Below are 21,919 nucleotides of genomic sequence, written 5' to 3'. Positions count from 1 at the left end.
CTATAGGCTGCAGTGTGCAGGCCTCAAACACGAGTGTGCTAAATGTAAGGTTTGCCTCGACGATGGGGCAAGATGACCATTTATGATTTGTCCAGAATAGAAAAAGGATAATTACTTGGAGAGCGTGGGGGACACTCAACATAAGGACATTTTAGTAAAATAAATACAAATGGTTTATCCAAAAAAAATAAAATAAAATAAATGTCATTTCATTAGTTTGTCTGTTCATTCAAATTAAATGAAAACATTAATGACATAAAAAAATAAAAATTAAATGACCCCTGCCAGTGAAGGTCACTTGTCCAAATGGCTCAAAAACACATTTCTGACTTTTGGGAAGAGGGTGAGATAGTCATACCTGCAATAACATAAGAAAAATCTATATCTAGATTGTGAGTCGTAGGTCTATTTGTATGGGTTGATTCAGGGTTTCCCATACAATGATAATACCATGGCGCCCGACCAGGGTTAAATTTACTCCACCATGGTCTCAGAACGAATCGGAAATATTTTTGCACGTTTCAAACAACGTTGTGCTTGCGTTGTTTTTCCTATTGCTCCTGAAAGCATCTCTTCCTCCTCTCCCCCAAAACCTCCCAACACACACACACACGGGTCGCTCACCTGCTCTGTACTCAATTTAACCTGACGGAGAAAATGTAGCATGTGAAGCTATATGTGTTGTTCACTAATAAAAAACAGTGTTACCACCATCGTTTAAACTAGCTTCACATTATAAGAGCTAGCTAGTACAGTTAAATTCTTTATTTAATCTAGTACAATTAAAGACTTTATTTAATCTTACATAAAATCATGAAATTACCGCAATGACGCGAAATCCAATATTAGCATCATTACGGTAATTTAATAATAATGTACTGTATGAATTGATTTTAATAGATGGGATAGTATCATAATTATCTTTTCATTTAGGTTGATGTTTAGGCTGATGTTCCTGTTGCACAGCCTACACCTGTGTTTTGGAGATTGTGCACAGTTTTTCTTTGTTTTTTTTCATGCTGTATCGTCTTTGATGGTGTAAGTGTTGCACAGTCACCAGCAGGGATCACTATCTGGTGATGTGTGGGTCACTTAAATCAAAAATGACGTTTTATTTTGCGTGCATGGAAATACCAAAACCATGGTATGTCTTGCCTTTTTATAAATGTAGTTATCGTATATCATATAGGCCCTACAACTATCGGATAAATATGATAATTATCGTACTACATCGTATTATCTGGCAACACTGAGCAGGTGTATTGATGATGGCTGCTCTTAACTTCATGGGTGTTTGTTTTTTTTTTTTTTGTCTGTACTGACTCACTACCATGGCTTACTGGGACACATAGAACCCAGCCGTCATTAATGTTATTAATTCCACTTGCGCTTTGACAAAGTCAAAATGTTTGCCTTTAATTTTGGGGACCGCTTGCAGCAGTGCCAGTAATAAATGTGCAGTATTTAAACTAGTAGAAAATGCTTTCTTTTTAATTTATGTGTTGTGTTATTGCATAGTAAGGCATTAATAAATATTGATGTTAAGGCTCCTTCTTTTCCCAAACGAGCATATAAATTTATATATATATTAGTTTACCATGGGAACATCTGCCTACCTCTTAAATGTGTTATGATTAAACTGGTATTTATGTGTGCTTACCCATTTCAGCTATAGACATTATTTATTTATCCAACCCTTACTAGCATAACACATTTTTATTTTATTTTTTTTAATCTAAAATTATTTATGATTCGTACATCAGGAATTACCTAATACACCAGGGACCTACTACGGTTTGTGTGTTTTCTACTCAAGCTTAAAGAAAACACCTGTGTTCACCTGTTTTTTTCTTTGTTTTTGTAGTGTAGGCTAATACATCCATACGCTCTCTCCAATTTGACCACCTACACACTAAATTTCACAGTACACAATACGTCAGTGAGAATATCACGGCAAACAAAAACGAATGCTTTTTGAATAATATGACAGATGATACAAAATGCATATCAATTCTATACTTGGTGGCTTTAATTACATACAAAACATGACTGCAGTTCTGAACTGACCTTTCTGTGCAACATAATATTATTATGCATTTGTAATTAAAGATGATATTTATTACTAAAGGTCTATGGAGGTGCTGTCGCTGCTCAATTTCTGTTTATTTGCCTATTTTATTTTTTCTGCGCTAAACTTATTCCTGGATCCTTCAACTGCGACCGAAGTGCAGCTAAGAGGGCCTTACATGGACTGATCGGGGATGCGCTATGAGCAGGGTGTTGGGCTTAAGTGTGTTAAAACGGGAAGCAAAGGAGAGAGAAGCTCTTATGTTGGAGGATGTGTCACATTACACAGCGCACCATCCTGTATATATTCGACTTTGAGCGATCATCCAACATAGTACAGTTGTTTGGGAATTGACAGAGGAATCCTGAGCACCTCAGCCGTTGAGAGACCATCTGTGTACCCCTGCATGACAGATCAGAGCCACTGAATATTCATGCACCATCCCTCCCCTTATCACATTAGATTAGGACCCATGTGGCGAGAAAGCAAGGGTAGAGGCTGACAACACTGTTACGTTGTCAGAGACCCTTACAGCTGTGTGTTAAATAGCACATTTGCCAAATGGACACTGGTTTAATGTTGTCTGACAGAGGTACCTTTTTTTTCTGGGAGGTCTGACATTGTCCTGTGCAGTTAGAAACTCATACTAGTAACTATATCTGTTCGCAAGTATACAAATATTAATATATCAAGTGATTTACTATTACTATAAAGTAAAGATGCTATTTTAAAATTGTCTGGTAATCTACGCATTTTGCAATAACTGTAACTTCTGTAAAAGGGCATTTGATGTAAAATATGTTTTATTACATGTTGGCAAGAGTTTTATATAAAATGATAACATAAAGTGCATTAATACAGTTTAGCAGCCAGACCACTGGTAATGTTTCAGAGATTATTTTCTAAAGTACTCTTTACTAGCTACAGAGTAATCATCCGTTCAAAGAATGCCTCCATGGGGTGTTTTTCTTTAACAGACTATAAGCACAGTAGATCACAAACATATTTTCGCAGCCTGGATGAAGAACAATTATCAAAGAACATCCCGAAGCGCGACGGAGGATGAGTGAAAGGAAAGATATTGTATTTTAAACACGTTTTGAGCCCGGCAGATGAGGCTGCCAGTTTGCTCATGTGTTAAATATGAACTCTCAGAGACAAGGTCACTTACCTAAATGTGGCATAAAAATAGTGTGGGGCATTAGTGCTTGAAGAGCTGGAAGCCAAGACATATTCATTAAAGAAGAAGATTTCAAGGTAATAAAATGCTCGGGAGAGGAAACTAATATGAGTCATTATTGTGTCAATACAGATGTGCGCCCACTTGTCCGTATCCCTTGTGTAAATCTGCACGGGATGACAGCTCTCTTTGTAATAGTCGTATTAATTACAGAAGCTCTTACCTTACAAAGTAGAGATGGATGCTGTGAATAAGTAATTGCACAGTCAAAATGGTCCAAGGGAGCTGGGATGTGAGTTCTTAGGGGTACAGGAACTCTGGGGACTGTAACAGATCTCATCACAAGGGTGATAAATCTTCCCATTAAGAGCCTACAATGGCACACTGGTAATTGATATCAGTGTAGTTAAGGTGGAGATGTGATACATTTACAGTGCTAGCGTACTGGTCAGCTGTGGTTTATGTGCTCTCGCGTCTGCCACATGAATGAGGGTCACCTATGTGCCTCATGAATCCTTAAACAGCTGCTCTCTGCTGTTTGCCGGGCTGGCAGCGAGAGCCGGGCAGTTTGTTATAGGGCTTCACCAGCGCGCCTGCAAAAGCAGTGTGGCGAACATCTGCTGTGTGTAAAGAACAATGCCGTGAAGTATAAATACATTTGCATATGCATCTTCCTCCCTCCTATAAATGAGGTCTTGAAATATCAGCACTTTGAGGAGACACTCAAAAAACATACGGGGTAAAAAAAAAAAAAAGTGTTTACCTGCAGAAAATACAAACGATAATGACAATGAAATATGCATTTTTTTTTTTCCACATATGGTCTTTCTATTTCTCGTAAGTGCTTCTCCATAAGCCGGAAGAAAACACTGCTGAAGCTCATTTGGCTTCTGCAGTAAACATGAATTATTAATGTTCAAATAAATGCAGATTTCTGACGCTCTCTTCTTTCTCTGCTTTAGGTGCGCAAGAGGTGGTGATCAGATGTCCTCTTAATCACATACAGTGCATTGGGACGAAAAAATGTATTCATTTCAACAAGCTCTGCAATGGGGCTAGAGACTGTGAAGACGGCTACGACGAAGGAGTTCACTGTCGAGGTAAGAGTTGAGCATGTTTCCACATCCTGCTTCTTTTCGCCTTGGGTTTAGAACGCATGAATTAATATGTATTCTCATTAACATGGTAATTAATCAGATCATGCTCATCTTATTTGGATTATTAAGATTGTGAAATTTATTTTACCCAAGTTAGTATTGAATTTTTAAAATGCGTAACTGTGGAAAATGTTTGACTTTTATTTCTTGTTAATGTGCTTTGTTTTAGAGGTTTATTATTCCAAACTTCAGCTGGGTAAATTTAATTTGCCTTCATTATCGAGGATTCAGAACAGAAATGCAAATGTTTAACCTGTCATTTCTTACGCATACTTTCAACCGCATGATGCTTGCTAATGAAAATATTAATTTGTGATAGGGTGATATGAACTTTTGAGTTTTGTGAGTTTCGCAACTGCCAAGGTGACTTCTCATCATTCTCGCTTGTCAGAGCAGGAAGGAGACACAGCGGGATAATAGCACCAGGTGCTGTGTTGTACACAAGTTTTTAGTTGTTGCTCTCTTTCTTAGCAAGTATACCAAGCTGCTATGGACACCTGGCTTTTGTGATATGGCAGTGTTTGCCCTGTGATTGCAGCAGTCTTGGCAGAACAGTAGGCCCTGTCTGGCACAAACCACAACCTCCTCTGACCTGTAAGACAGTTAAAGTCATGCTGGGCTCCGTCTCTATGTTAGTGCTAGGTGCAAGGAAGCGGTTGAATCTGATGCACAGCTGTGAAGTGTCAAAAAGCCTGTTTGTTTACAAAGGGTGGCAGAGTCTACAATATTTAGCCACAACACCGTGTCTCTGTTTTGGTTTGAAATTGAGGACCTTTAAAAAGATCACCTAAACTTGACATACCTACAATTTGGTGGTTACACCATGCGTGTTGGGACTGCATGGATGCCTCGACCTGTCCGTGGAGCTGGACAGATAACAGCAGGCCGTCACTGAACGAGCTTCTCTACCTGACTATGGTCCAACCAAACAGCAAAGCATAACACGAGGACTGCAAATTCGGTTAAATACTCAGTTCATGTCATGTCAAAGTTAATGAAAACGCAAAATGACACTTGGGAGAAAACTCAAGTCACAGACTAAACAGGAAATTTTTCTCTGAGTCCTCGTGCCATGCTGTTTAAAGCGTGTCAACACAGGCAGACAAATGGCAGTTGATCCATCAATAGTGGAAGGTGATAAATCTGTTGTTACTGTAAATCCAAATGTATATACTAAGGTTTGGGAAGGAGTTATAGTGGTTCTAATAGCTATTAGGATCTGATATAAATTCCTGCTGCTTGCAACTTGTTCTTTTCTCTCTTTATTACAGAAATAAAACTGATTCGATTTCCTGAATGCAATTAGGATATAATAGCAGTGAGCCTTACCCTGCTGTATGTTGTGGAGAGCATTAATGAGTAACTCTGCTGAACACAATGAAGAGTCACACGCTATTTTTAATGTTTCTTCTGGTCGGATAGGGTGTATGCTTGGTCTTGCAAATTAGTATTTTGGAAACTTATGCATGGACTTCCTGAAAGTAAATTAGTGTAAAAAAAAAAAACCCTAAAGGTTATTAGGGGTTTCTTTTGTGCCTCTGTTTAGCTACAAACATAGAATCAGAATTCTATCTATACTCTCTGTCAATACACGTACCTCCTAATTAATACTTAAAAATGTTGTTACTCATAGGCTTATTCGCGAATAAATGAGCTCTTTGAATCTTTTCAGGTATTGTGCACTTTTGCAAAGATTTCTAATATTAGCAGTCCACATCTTAATGCCACACTGCAGTCAGGTGCTTTGAAAACTTCCTAGCCCACAGCATTAAAATAGTGATCCTTTCTCAATGAATAAATTAGTCTCATATAAAATATGAATTGGTTTGTTAAATAATTAATAGACTAATTATTCCATCCTGTTTTTTGACTCCATGTTAAATCTAACACATGATGGACTGTGTCTGTAGGGTGCCAACCTTTCGCTTAAGTTCACTCAGGGACATGTTCTACAGGAGGCCCAGTCCACGTGGACAGACCACACTGACAGGGAAGCAGGAGAAATTGAGGTCACCAAAGAGAAGTTTTAGGCAACCAGCTGGGTCTCTTAAAACTTTTTTTTTCTCCCCCTCCCTTTCTTGCCCACCTCTTATGAATATACATGCTGAATATCCCAAGAGGCCTTGATATGAAGGTGCCCAGATGGAAAAACCACCAAACTCTTTTTCGCTCACCTTCAGGAAACTTGCTCATTCTTAATGGTATGCTCATGGCTGTGCCGTGGGATCTCTCTAGTCTCTGCTGCTTGCATTGAGGAAGAAAAATGTCAGTCCAAAATAAACACGTTTCAGCTTCAGGCGTCATACGTTAACGTTAGGGCACTCCCAGTAAGCGAACACCAAACAAGTTCGTTTTAAATGAATGGTGGAAAAAAAATAGTGCTAAGCCTTAAGGTTTGTTTTTTTTCTCTCTGAATCTTTCATCTGGCAACTGGAAAATAAAAAAAAAAAGGATATTTTCTTTATATTTTATTTACTATCCATTGCCACAGCATTTTAGTCTCGGTATTGTATCCTGTTTTGGATTGTTTTGGCGTTTGATCAGGTTTGGATCCTTGTGTATTCCTTGCACTCACATTAGTTGTTATGAGTCAGATACAGGTGATTATAAATAATCATACCACTGGCTCAGTTTTCTGGCAGTCTGAATACTGGAAAATGCAGGGTGATGAGACTGTTTTCAATGCAGTGCTTTGCCCATTCATATCGTATATTTACCTCCTTCTCAGTGCCCATTGTGAACCTGCAATTAAATGGGAGTTGCAAGCAAATTGTGCTGCAACATGCTCCAAACAGTAATTGCATGTAAATACTTGTTAGTCATCCATTATAGAAAGAAATTACAGAAGAATATTTCCAGCTCGATGTGCATCTCTTGGGTGAGAGCATCTGTCTTTTTTTTTTTTTCACTTTTAGTTTAGACCGAAGCTGATTTCAAATACTTCCACAGGAAAGCATCTTTATTTTTCCATGAAAATAGACCATGAAACCTTAATCAACAAAACTAATAGTTATTGATTTCAAATTACAAATACTGTTGGGTTATCTTCCCTTTGTCTACAATGGAACAGTTAATTATTTCCCTTAGATTAAACCAAATCAGCTCCGAGAGAATGTTTAGACCAAATACTATAGAATGAGAACAGGGTGAGGACTTGCAGTGCAGATGTAACAGGTGTCTGCTAACATGAGCACAACATGCAGTTCGCAACATCTTTCACTTCTGCTGACATTTAGACAACACATTAATGAGTACTCTGGTACATTTATCCCGGCTCAGCTCGACCCACACCATTACATTAATCATTAACAGCCTAATTTAGTAATAGCTCATGATTACTTGACATTTACTGCGGAATCAGGCCAGTTTGTTGACGGTGAAGTGCGGAGCCGGGGAAAAATATTCACACAGAAAGCAGGTTCATTTGAATATGAAAAACGGCGCACAATGGATATAATTCATGCTTTGTGAACATTTCAGTCTCCAAAGATTGAGGGCTCTAAAGCTAGTTGAGGAAGCATAAGTCGCTCTGGAAATAAAAAAAAAATACAATCACACAATACGCGCGACTCACATACTGTGTACATGCGGACCCCCTACTCTAATATGGTGTTCTATTTAATCTGCCACGCATGTGCTGACTCCTCAATGCCAGTGAAAGAGCTGCTTCACTGCTCATGATACAACCAAGGCTGCCACTGCTGCCGCTCACTATTCTATTTCATCCCTGATTGTTCGGTTTTCCCCCCAGTAGGGAAGTTTCTTGCTCCCTGGTTGCGTTTAAGTGCGTTCTGTCAGGGAAAAGTGGATCAACGTTCTACATCAACTATCTAATGTGTTAATGAAATATGTACAATATTTAACCCGCTCTTACTGTGTTTGAATGTGTTTGATAGGAGCCGTGCATTTCAGCATAGCTCCAACACAAAGCATTAAACTGATGAGCTACACGGAGTTTATAGCTATTATTAATATTCAACTCTCTTTATCTTCATGAAACTCTGTTCTTTCATATCTGTAGTATATCAAAGAAATATTCAGAACAAAATAAATGAAAAAAAGTTCGATAAAAAAGGGCTATGGCTCTGGTTTGCTTTTATCCAGACCTTAACCTTCGAAACATTTATATTTGTAATCGATTTGATTTCAGTTGGTAATGTGTTGCACAGTTGACAGCCCTTTATGGAAGAAGCTGATTGTACAAATCTGGTTTTGCTGTGTCGTATTTCAGAATTGCCATTAACCGCGCACCTGGTTACTGTCTTTGGTTCAACAGTTGCTAATTTATGTGGATTTTTACCTCCAGCCCCCCAATTACACATACACCAATTAGTGCACCAATCAACGCATGAACAGAGTGAAATTAACTGCTCGGTTCTAGCCCCTCCCTGCGTGGGAGCTGAGCAAAAGTTCGGCGAAATGGCAATTTCCAAATCACAAAACCCCCAATTTTAATTAGAACTGTTTATATAACCAGTGTAAGCGGGCGACTGTTAATTTCACCCATTATAAGGAATCAGCAGACTGACTTGGGAATAGCCAAACATTTTTAGAGTTGGTTCGTCAAAAGAAACTCAACATACTTGTCTGGCTAGCTTTACTGTATTTACTTTGTTAAATGACCAACAGACTGAGTCTTACCTTTTATTAGGTTTGCAGGTAGCTTATCGTTAGCTTTCTCATAATCTTTCAGGTGAATTTTCAAGTATACTGCGTCATCGTTTTATACTTATCTGCAGTGGCAACATGAAAAAAATAAACAAGAACTCAACCAAATACAGATGCAAGCTGCAAATAGCACAGAATAAACTAGGAATGTTTCCAGCTGACATGGCTGACATACACTTGTTGCCGTGGTGAATCATGAAGTTACCAAAGTTGTCTACTTTCAGCAGCGTTGGAATATGAGTTGACATGTACGTTTTCTTTTTAGCTGACCTGTCTGATGATATGATTCATATACTGATGCAGATATTTTCCTACCAATTCAAATGATCTGAGGACATGTGCATAATTAACTGTTAAACAGGACATGCTGCCTGCAGCCTCCAGTCATGTTGGCTGCTGGGCTCGGGTCATTTAGACTTGTATATGTAGCCTGCTGCGGCCAGTGAGCCTACACAGAAGCACAGGCATGCAAAGGGGGGGAGGGAAAAGACTTGGATGGAATTTTTGACGGCCCACTGGCTCACAGATGCAGCAGCGCACCAGGAACGGTTCAATGGTCATGTACCCCACTGCCTCCAATTCTACTTTGGTCTCTGCTAGCTCTCTTTGGTTTGTGATGTCATGATGTCTCCCGAGAGAATCAAATGCACTCAAAGAATTGACCCATCTCATCAGCACTTTTTGCGTGCAGTTACTAACAGCTTGCCCTCTCTTTTTTGTAGTCATAGTTTACCTTAAAAAAAATAAAATCCATATCTGAGCATATGCACGAAAGAGAAATCCTAAAAAATGCTTTTTGGAATTGAGAAGATTCAGCACAGACTTTTTTGCATTCTTTAACACAGATGGGGCTACATCATCTTAGGGTTAGATTTTGTTATACTTTGTTTGAATACAAAGTTTGCCAATTTTCAAACCCAAATTCAGCGTCCTAATCTTTCTTCTTAAGTTTAGAGACATCCCCCCCAAAAAATACATGAATAAATATGTCAGACAAGTTATTAAGATTAATAATAATAGACAAACATTGTACAAATTGCTTCCCTGAGTGTGTTAGACTACGCTCCGTTTGCAACAAAATAGCCGCCTTGGGAGAAGCAAGCTGTTTAATCTGTCAATATCTGTTTAGCAAGATATTGACAGTGAAAAAACTTTAAAGGATGAACAATTAACCATGATTAAGGCGTTCGTGGAGAACAATTGAATTGCTTAATGTCACATATTGTGTTGCTCTGATTGGTTGGTACTATTCAATTTGACATTTTACCATGCGTGCCGAGGTATTTTTTTTTTTTTTAATTTATTTATTTTTCTCTGCATTGGTTAAAACACGCTGCATAATATGCCCCAGTGGTATGTTACCGGAGCTGACACACTTCTTGGAATTGAGTCCGGCTATACTATGCTAAGATAGGATGGTCGGTTGTGATTATACACTTGAGTGGACAGTCATCTTCAGTTTTCGGTCCAACAGAAAAAAAAAATTAAAAATTGTCAGCAAAAATAATCTTCTAAACACGACTTGAATGAAGTGCAGCTGCCTCTCCCAGGACTCTGCCTAGACAAGCTCCCTAATGTATTTGATCCCAAAATATATGGATCTATTTCTGCCACGTAAGGGTAATCCGGACTTTTTTTTTGCTGAAGTGATTTCTTGTGTCGTAGCACAACTTGTCAAAGGCTGTGTATTTGCCCTTTGCAAGAGAACACACTGATTTAAGCTATTTGGGGACTTGAAGGGCTTTCACTCTAACACTGGCTGGAAAGTAGCAGGAAAAATATGGAATTACTGACACAAAGTGAATAAGTATTGTCGCTCTCCTTTGGCTAACGTGTGCTTTAAATTTTATTTTCTAATAGTCTATGACCAACATTGTGATGCTAAATGTAATGCAGAATATATTTAAAATTTTCTTTATTTTCCTGTGTTAAAGCCTCTGAAAAAGAAACGGTGCATCTTCCCTCCTACCCTCTGTTTCCGAACAACACTCAATTATCTCACTTGATTAACTTTTCATTACGACAACTCAAACAAACAAACACTTTTCTCTAGGGTGAAGGAGCCCGTGATAAGTGAGGCTCTTGTTCTAAAATGACTGGCCATGAATACCGCTCCGTAATACTTTTAGTGTTTCTCAGTAGGTTGAAAATGTGCTGCCATCCAGCCATGTAGACGGTAACATATTTGCATATTTATTAAATTTTTGCCCCTCTAATGGATGGAACATTTGCAGTAAGTAGTCAAAGTGATCGCTTTCCTCTCTCCTGCGCTACGATGCAACGTGTAGTGCTTCTGAGTGGGTTACTTTACCACGCTGCAGTCACTTTACCGGAGAATATGAGGTTGTAATTTTCCCACTTCTACAGATGCATCCGATGATTTGAAAGTCATTTCAAAAGAATTTATCAGAGTATTACATGTATTAAAGTCATCTCATTTTAAATTCTGTGTCAGATCGTGTTTCTCTCTTTGAAATCTTGAAGTTCCAAGTCTTGTGGTAATGCTGGTTAAGACTGACTGCCAGTCCCCTCTACACTAAACAACAGCCGACGCTGGCAATCAATATTTAATGCATCTCACTTTGTTGTTGCACAGTCTGGCAAGATATTGTCACTCATATCATTACTCTGTCTAATATGAGGAAACAATCTGGTGTCATCAAATCCTATTACAGCGGATTTTCTTCCTCAGGAGTTGTTCGAATTAAAACTTCATTGTTTGCTGGAAGATTTCGACACCCACGCCCGAGATGTTTCTTCCAATATTTAGGGGCATGTCAGAAACCTGGCTGCGCACCAGTTCTCAAATCTCTCAGCAAATTGTGCTTTGAGGGATTAACAACATTTACTGTCACATTTGAGCCCTACTTTGAGCTAAAGGATTACATTTCTTTCTTCAAACTACATGTATATGTGCTTGTATCCCTCAATTTCTCGGGGAAATTATACCTTCTACAGCATCCGGACAGCCTCATGTCACATCAAAGCTGACATACTTAAGCTCCTCAGATAACTTTCTTAAGACTTGTCAATAAATTGTGTCACTGCAATCATAGCACATCTTATACAAAATATATTTCCTTGCACAGGCTTCTTGAATGTTTGAACCCCAGAGAATGCATGACCCAGTTTCACTGTAGTGGAGTCAATCTCGACACTCTTGCCACCCAGAGGATACCAACCACAGCTACTGACAGCCCTGGGTTAAGGTCAAAATTTATGCTGGGAAAATCATTAAACGGTCCTTGAGCAAGACATGGCTGTACTTTCTGTGTTGGGTTTGCATCTTAATCGGGTCCCATGTTAAATACAGGCCTTGACTGCAAACAGTTTTGTGCAAAGGCTAGCTATTCACAGACAAAGGCCATGGCCCTCCCTAAAGGGAAGCTATAATTAGGCCAGATGGGGAAATCAGACTGTTTGCCTTGGGTTCATCTTTTCTCGCCCATGGTGAGACTCCTTGTTAGTATTGGCAAAGGAACAGTGCCACACTCACCATTCATACTCCGCCATCTGCGTGCCTGAATGTGGCACGTCTGAGAAACTTTTGCTCAAGTGGTCTGCTAGACAGAAGCATGACTTTTTGTTGGAGTGGTGCTGTGGAGTGGGTTTTATGTCCCAAATTAGCAGCAATTCAGTGCTACAGCAGTTTGTCTTTGATTTAGATATATAAATAATAAATCTCCTGAGTTTGAAAGCTCGTAAAACCACAATGACACTGGACCTTTTAAAGAGTATAAAAATATTCTCAGAAACAGGCCCATTTAGACTGAATTTGTCTCGCTAGGGAAGGGGTGAAGAGACATAACCTACCATGTGGTGCATGTGTGCGAGTAATTCTTCACCCTCGCCTCTGTAATAACTACAGCTGTAAATAAATTTTTTTTCCAGTAAAGTCACAGGCCGTCCTACAATTTAAACCCCATCGGGAAAATTGTCACACCATGAGAATTCAAAATATCCACACAGTCGGGATTTAAATAAAACTACCAAAAGAATAGTAGCTTATGCTAAAAGTTGCTGAGATTAAGACCTCAACATGGTGGGTGAATGTTCCACCTATGGGGTGACATTTGAGAGCCAGCACTGCAAGCATTGTTAACCTCTGTGTTGTTCTCCGGGGGCTGTAAATAGCCTTTTACAGGCTGCACTGATGCAAGATGTGCCTTTGTGTCTTTATGCCTCCATTCATGGATCCAAGTGTGGTGAAGGCAAACGACCAGATTGTCCAGCAACCTCAGATCTTATATGTTCCCCTGCGATTCAATTAAGTAGCGAGTCACAGAGAAACATACTTGGTGTTAAAATACACACACGATGCACAGTTGCCTTGTACTGTCCCCTATTATTACAATTCAGCGTTTTTCCCAAGGAGTTCAGTGCTTCGGAGTGGTTAGCAATCACACCAGATGCGTACGCCACCCATGGTGCACCGAGCGATTTCCAAGCAATCGCACTAGTCAAATGATTTAGACTCTGGAGGTTAAAAGTTATATGGCACATAACAGATTGCCTAGTGTGAGTACACCCTAAGTTGTTTTCCAGTGGGTTAGTAGCCATATGTGGCAGTCAGAGCTGGTGTTAGTATGAGGTTCGTCCAAAACAAAAATTTACAATCCCAGGAGAAATATTTTCACGACAGAAATAGATAAATATGGTTTGCAATCTGGTGATCACAGCACTGACCAAATAAAGTCAAAATTATGTGCAGCACATACAGAGAAAATATGAATTTAATTCCTGTTGATTTGAGAAGTGCAGTAGTTCAGTGCAAAGATGTAATAACTCTACACGTAAGACATTGTGAATACCTGCAAGCGTCCAGTACCTGTGTACTAAAAAGACAAGCCTCCCTCCCTCTTGTGAAAACCAGACATCATGGTTTGTGCTAAACTATGCTCAAGCTCTGCCAGAGACATAGTGACGTTGCAATTTCCAGATTATGATAGAATTTTAAGGGAATCTTAACTGCCTCGAAACAAAGAAGAGCAGAACGTCCTCCAAGCCTCTCATATCTGAACCAACCATATTTTCTTTTCAACGAGCATTAGATGAAAACAGATGGGATTAATTTTGCGCAAGTGGTTGAATCATTCTGGTGATACATCTGATTATAGCAAATTAGCCTGCAGTAGATTACAAATTAGACGAGGCTTGCCGTTGCGGATGTACATGATTCTGTGTTTCACAGTAGACCACATATTTTAGGAAGAAGTAGTTTGTTTGTTTTTTACATAGTGAAAAGAGAGAGGGTGAAAAGCTGCTTTATATCTGTGTGTTTATTGACTCATGAATATTTCTGCTTGTGCTATGAATGTCACTGCCTTTATTGTGCAATCATACTTTCAAGATAACGGAGGGAATTGTGTTTGCTGTTTCGTACCTCATCTTTCTTCTTGCAATTTGTTGTAGATGTCATGAAAAGTTGAATATGTTTCAAGAAGTATTTCATATTAATGCCAGTTTTTATAATAGATAGATAGATTGCTTTTATGAAGAATTCAAAGGATGTTTCTTCCATATTCAGCATACTTGTAGACCACTGTATCGGGGCCACTGCATACACACATCAAGCATAACATTATGACCACTGACAGGAGAAGTGAATAACATTGACCATCTTGAGACAGTACATTGTTCTGCTGGGAAACTTTTGGACCTGGCATTCATGTGGATGTTACTTAGACATGTAGCACCCACCTAGACCAGACCAGACACCCCCACCCCATAGCAATGACACTCCTTGATGGCAGCAGCAGCCATCCCCAGCAGGATGCAGTCTGACACAGGCACACACACAAAAATGGTTTAGGAACAACTCAAAAAAACATGAAGGACAGCACAAGGTGTTGACCTGGCCTCCAAATTCACTAGATCCCAAACTGATCAAGTATCTGTGGGATGATCCACAGAGGCCCCTCCCCTCAACCCATTGGACCCAAAGGCCCCCACTAACAACATTCTGTTGCCAGACACCACAGGACACCCTCAGAAGGACCATGTCCATTCTCTGATGAGTCACAACTGTTTTAAAGGCACAAGGGAGACCGTTGTAAATCACTGTATGCATAGTGTGTTCTTAGAGATTGCACTGCATAGCTCCAGATTTGTAAAAAGCATCTCATAGGCTCAGTGGCAGATATACAATCCCTACAGCTCTTTGTGTTTGCCAAGAGGGAAAGCTGATCATCTGGTGTCTCTGAGCTGATATGAGGATTAGCTTTGGATATCTTCAGCCCGGCATATAGTCATTTTGCATACTGCTTCACAACAGGGAAGTGTGCTATTACCATACCAGGTGTATGAGTAATAATGCATAGGTCATATGAGGTCCACACAAAGAATGAGAATCAGTAAACCAAGAGGACTGGAGGAAGCATTAGTTTCTGACCCAGCCATCAAGAGTTGACATTTGTATTTGCCATCTCAAACTGGAGCAGGAGTAAAATAGGCAAACTTGAACAGTGCATCACTGTTCACAGTTGAATAAAGCTCCAAAAGCCTGCAGACTTTTTTTTGTAGTTAGCATTTTGTCAGCAGTGAGGTTACAGTTTCAGAATGCTTTCTTTAACAGCCCAAACTATTGAGCCGTCATAACAGGTTCCCGGTCTAGAAACTGTTTCATAAAAAGCAATTGTTTTTCTTTGATTTTATTGACACGCGGTTTATTCAAATCGCGTGGCAGTCAGAAAGGGCAGAGGAAGTCTGTTTATACCGAGCCATTCAAATGCTAATGCCTCAAAAAAAGATAGCAGCCAGTGACAATGTGTCTATTCAAGCAGAGATATTTTACTGGCATGTGGCTTTCGAGTGTGAGTCTGGTTATTTTCAACCTGTGCTTTTCCAGCTGTTGTATTGAATGGTTTGTCTTTTCACTGTACAACTTAACACTGCTGCACCTTTTTTCAAGAGTGCTCCTTTCTAGTCCATCCTTATATGTCCGCCCCAGTTCCACTCCGCATGACCCCCCCTGTGACTGTCAGTTTCTTGACATACACTGTTCACTGTCACCGCAGCTGCAGAAAGCGTTAGTGTCTATAAAGGTGTATACTATAAGTTAAATGAGTGCTTGTGTAATCACACCCTCATACAGCCCTTATTATGCCATATCAGCACCACTATGGCATATCACACATGGCTCTTACGCTGCATTTTAATTTACGGAGGGTTGTTTCCATTTCCAAATTTCCATTTCTGTGGTGATAGGTACATTAGGCAGATGTGCAGTAAAGCTGCATGCAGACTATGAACACAAGCACAAGAACATTAAAGTGTTATCCTTTCAAACTGTATTCAGCACTCTCTGGCTTAACTCATTAAAACACTTTTAATGTGGCCAGTGCTGACATAATACGGCACTGATTATGACATAGCATAAAACCAGCTGTCTTGCTTTTGATCATCTCTGAATTACCTCTACTGAACTAGTAATTACTGTGCCAGTAGAAAAGCAAAGTTTCTTAGAAATATAATGAGCAAAATTACTTGAAGATCTGAAGGGTCAATCAGGTTGACCTGGTGGATTTCATGCAGTGATGGATAGAAGAGTAACAGCAGCGTAGTCACCCACGCCACCTGAACACTGTCAAATTGAATTTGTTTACGACAAGTAAACAACAAGTAGACTATCCAGTTGCGTGCAGAGGTATTTTTCCTGAGTTTGACCAATAACTCAGGAAAAATAGATGTGATTCATTGTGACAAGCTCTACTTTCCGCATAAACAATTATCTGATATTTTTTATAAAATACCTTTCCAACAAAACCTTTTAGCCAATGCCAAATTGTTGTATGAGAAAATAATGCTAGGAAGAAAATTGCATCTCCTCAAATGCAACAGAATTTTAAACAAACTTTAGTATTTAAGGATAGCTTCTTGCAGGCAATAATCTAGGCATTGGGGATGTGTTTGGATCTCGCTGACCTTTTGGAGCCCGTGATTTGACACTTTCCTTTTCTCAGAAAGACATTACCTTTCTCCAAGAGCTAACTTGAGGTCGATCTGTTGTGGTTGAATGACAGAATACAAACAAAAAAAAAAGAGAAAAGCATTGGTAAATGGCCTTGTTTTTATTAGCACCGTTCTACCTATTGGTACTCAAAGTGCTTTACAGTCACAGAGATATCTACCCCTTCGCTCACACAAGCACACACACATTCACACACCAGTGCCATGCATGGGGAGCAACTGGACAACCACTTTGTAGACAAGCTGCTCTACCTGCTGAGCCACAGCCACCCATTTTCTTTGCAGTTTGAAGCTGGAGTGGTTTCAGCAACCGGAGAACAATCTGACCCCAGACTGCAACACTACTTTTGATAATGTTACAAACTACTGTGGCATCTTGCACTGAGCATTAGCTGCACACACCCATTCACAGGTTTGAAATCACTCCAGAATGGTCTGTTAAATACATAACAACTTAATCTCAAGACTGTAAAACTGTTAAAGGATTGTTTCTAAAAGCACAGCACTTAAGGCATAGCAGTAAACCAGCATCTCTTTCAGTTGTGACTACTTCAGGACAAATTCAGAACTGAAACTCAAAATCTACCATTATAAAAAGGGGGACTTCACTTTGGTGACTTTGCTTAAATGCATGTAAAACAGGGATTCCAAGATCGCAAGAATGTTTTGTTTGTTCCTTTGTTACAATCCAGTAGTGAAAGCCTATACATCCTTGTTGTATCTTGTTCTTTAGTTTGCAATCTATGCAATGCCTCTGAAAACTAATGCACATTGACACAATGCGCATTTCAGATAAAGAAAGATAAAAAAAGAATAATAGTACCCTTACTGCATGGCTGTATGGTGCAAAAAACAAACAACAAAAAAAGAACACAGCACATCAGCAAAGGAGCTCCATACCATACACATACACAGTGAAGTGTGGTGGTTGTGGCGTCATCCTCGGGGGCTGCTTTCCTTCAGCTGGAACTTGGGCTTTCGTGAAGGTGGAGGGTGTCATGAATAGCTTCAAGTACCAGTGAAGTTTGACAGAACCTTCCCAGTTATCCAGGTCATGGTACACCCAAAAAAGACAAAAACAACAACCGAAACAAGGGCGATGAGTTGAGTTTTCTTGAAGACGTCTCGCCACTCATCCAAGTACTTTTTTTTTTTAGTTCTCAGTGACCAGTGGGAAGGAATTGGTTTTGTGGAAAAAAAAAAAAACACAGAATCAAAACATATTTTTATAATTTGCATTTGGAGTTGTTAACAGACCCAAGTCATGTGAAATTCAGGTGGGAACCACCTACAGATAAATAAAAACACCTACTCTCCAACTGCTTTTGTTTCAGCAATCTTTTATGTTTTCATTTTTTTGGATGAATGAATTGTCTAGAGAGCTAAAAAATGGAAATAACTTTCACCTTTTAGCTTGACAATAATAGAAAACACACATCCAACTCAACAAAAATGGCTAAAGCAAGTAATAAATTAGCCACAGTCCAGACCTGAAGAGGGCCGTGCACATGGATGCCTTCACAATTAGGCAATTCTGGAATCAAAGACAGTTGTGACTCATCTGAGAATGGACATGGACCATCTGAGGGTGTCCTGTGGTGTCTGGCAACAGAATGTTGTTAGTGGGGGCCTTTGGGTCCTAATGGTTGAGGGGAGGGGCCTCAGTGGATCGTCCCACAGATACTTGATCAGTTTGGGATCTAGTGAATTTGGAGGCCAGGTCAACACCTTGTGCTGTTCTTCATGTTTTTTGTTTTTTTTTAGTTGTTCCAAAACCGTTTTGTGTGTGTTCCTGTGTCAGGCTGCATCCTGCTGGGGATGGCTGCTGCCATCAAGGAGTGTCATTGCTATGGGGTGGGGGTGCCTGGTCTGATCTAGGTGGGTGGTACATGTCTTAAGTAACATCCACATTAATGCCAGGTCCAAAAGTTTCCCAGCAGAACATTGAATTGTCACAAGATGGCCAATGTTATTCATTTCACCTGTCAGTGATTTTAATGTTGTAGCTGATTTCTACATTCTATTTAAACACAGAATACCAACACACATACGCGTTAGTAATCCAGACAAGTTTATCCAACTCCAGTTCTTCACCTCAGAATCATGAGCCAGCGAGGAGCTTTAATAAATATCCAACCACGTTCTCCCTGGTCATTATGGTTCAAAGGCTTGTGGGCATTTACCATTTTAATACTTCTGTGTTTGCTTGCTCTCCGTCACATCAAAAAAAATCTTTGCCCCAAAATGAAAATCCAGTCATTTTACATTCAACTGCCCATCAGTCAAAGCTCCACTGAGGGCTGAATGAAAGCCAGATACACAGACGGTTACCCCTGTAGTTCCATCTAAGCGCTCTCTGAAGCTGTTAAAGGTAACAAGGACATTGTTTTCAGCCTGCATATTTTAATATCAATAACAGATTATTTTTATGCACACTTTTGCTCTGACTGGCTTCACTGTGAAATCATTAAAGTCACTTTGACGCCTCACTACAGATTGTGCAATGAAGAAGCATCTGTGTGTGCACTTGTTAGTCAGCAGTCACTCCCTATACATATTTTCTCCTCTTCTTTCCCTTCACTGTCACGCCATTTTTATGATTATCAGTTGACATATTGGTCCAGCACGCACTCACTGAGATTTATATATTGCTCTCCAAACAATCCAACTGCACCATCCGTCTTCATGTGTCAGTGAGTGGGTAAGAAGTTTAGATGAAGAAAAGAATACAATTCAAACCACTTCTAATAACTCAGTAAGTATTTAAAAGAGTGGGATCCCCTCACATCGCATAATTCTGACTCCCAGAAATCAAAACCAAAGACTGTCAGTGAGAAAGTAATGATAACTGAAGCTTTGATTGCCATTCACTTTCCAGAATGCTATTGAATGTAAATACACCCTGTCAAGTGAGGATTTGGTTCTCTACTGTGACATTTCACTGTGCCTTGAACCGTTCGCACAAGAAAGACCCAGAACAATTAATGCAAGCCTTTGTCGTCTGGGTCGTTAATTAATGTTCAGCTGAATATCAGTCTTTGCTCTGTTGAAGCTCTGTTTTGAGGGTTATACTTTCTGCGGTGCCATTTATTCTTTTATTGTTCATCATGCTATAATTAGCTGTGTGAGTGCTATGCGGAGCATCATTACCAATTACAATATTCAGAAAATACATGGGAAATGACAACGTTGGCACTTCCTGACGGCTGCTACCAGTTTGTCTATTGAGGAGTTCACAATCCATTGTTGGCAACAACTTTTTCAATTGTGCTCTACAGAAGTCTACAGAGACTACAGAGTCATGATTTATATGGAATTCATGAAACTTAGTTTGAACTTTTTGCTTTCCACCTGCCTTTAATAATCAACATCACATTTTATTCTTTTCTTTTTTTCAATTCTGTCCCATTTAGATCCCATAGTTAACATTTCTATAAAAATACTGTTCAGTGATCTTAAAACTTTTGTCTAACAACAGTATCAGACTTGCGATATTCACCTGGGATGCATTTGCTCAATTGCTAGAAAGCATCTGTGACAGAAAGAGACGAAAATCAGAAAGTAATGTCCCAAATCAAAAAGTAATTTCCCATTCCAGTTATCCAGTTATCCAGTTATAGCCTCTTTTTTCTTCAATCCTGATTTATTTATTTATTTTTTGTCTCTTTTCCCCCTCCAGAGCTCCTGTCAGCCTGCCACGAGCTCCGGTGCCGCTACGGCTGCGTCATGACGAGAAACGGCACCTTCTGTTTCTGCGCTGACGGCTTTGAGGTCGGCGAGGACGGCACGAGCTGCAGAGGTAGGATTCTGCAGCGACGGTGGGGGCCTCCTGCCATGGAACGTCCCCCTCCTCTTTTCTTCCCTCTCGTCCCTTAACCAATCTCTCCTTTTGCCCTCGGCCAAACTTCTTTCAGATGAATAAGCAGGAGTCGCTGGGTATATGAGAACCATCTGTCTGCAGGCAGGCCTTTATGCACAAACACTCCCAGCACATTCACATGCACACACATATTGCATACATTGCACACAGTTTCTCTTTTTTTATGATTTCTCTCGCCTTTTATGCTCCTCCTGGGCGCCTCAGGCCAGGTTTCCGAATGCCCCCAGCAAGGAAGTCAGGGTTTTGCTATCAAAGGTGCCTCTGGAGTTGTAGTGTCTTACTTGGACTCTGCACATACCTTATACTAGCGACAAGACTTCAAAATTGCATAATCATGCCGGTGGAAGAGGAGATTTAACAAAGTGCCAGTGCTTCCCGAATTTGATTGTGTTGTGGAAGAGCAGTTTATATGGCAGTGCAACTCCAAAATAGGCTCATTGGTTATAAAAGTAATTATGCCTGAGGTGCTAGAGTGGGGCCACATTAAGTATACTTTATGTATTTGGGTCATGTTTGAGCAAACCTAATTTGTTACAAATGACTCTCTCTCTCTCTATTTTTTTTCCTTAAGATCATGATGAATGTGCCATGTATGGTGCATGCAGCCAAACTTGCGCGAACACCTACGGGTCATACAGATGCAGCTGCACAGAAGGATACATCCTGCAGCCTGACAGGATATCTTGCAAAGCCAAACAAGGTGAGCGGCACACTTGCATGGAGATACAGCATAATCTGCATAGTACGTATCTTTCATTTCTAATAATAAACAGGGCGGTTTCGTTCATCAGGAGAGGAATTTCAGCTCATTGTCACCAGAACTGGTAGAGTAAGATTGATGCGGTTTGGAAATGACCACATCCATCACGCACATGAGAACGGGTAGATGTGGTCAGGCCAGAATAATGATAAAATTAATGAGCATGAGATTTTAAGTGGGCACAGTCTGGAGTATTTTGTGCAGAGACAATACCCAGCGTCACCCTGATTTATGTTAA

At 39.9% G+C, this 21,919-nt stretch overlaps 1 protein-coding gene across 1 annotated transcript in view; it reads left to right on the top strand.

Annotated features, from left to right (window-relative positions):
* lrp1bb (low density lipoprotein receptor-related protein 1Bb) overlaps nt 1–21,919 on the top strand; it is a gene marked incomplete at its 5' end in the record, with an annotated part of 267,322 nt that overhangs the window by 94,509 nt on the left and 150,894 nt on the right. The window contains 3 exons of the mRNA XM_084544895.1: nt 4,211–4,348; nt 20,721–20,840; nt 21,493–21,621. Coding sequence (XP_084401021.1) covers nt 4,211–4,348; nt 20,721–20,840; nt 21,493–21,621 — 387 coding nt within the window. The remainder of the gene's footprint in view (nt 1–4,210; nt 4,349–20,720; nt 20,841–21,492; nt 21,622–21,919) is intronic.

The sequence above is a fragment of the Chelon labrosus genome, assembly GCF_963514085.1.
Source record: "Chelon labrosus genome assembly, chromosome: 5".
Taxonomy (NCBI): Eukaryota; Metazoa; Chordata; class Actinopteri; order Mugiliformes; family Mugilidae; genus Chelon; species Chelon labrosus.
This window is presented reverse-complemented; position numbering and strand designations above follow the sequence as displayed.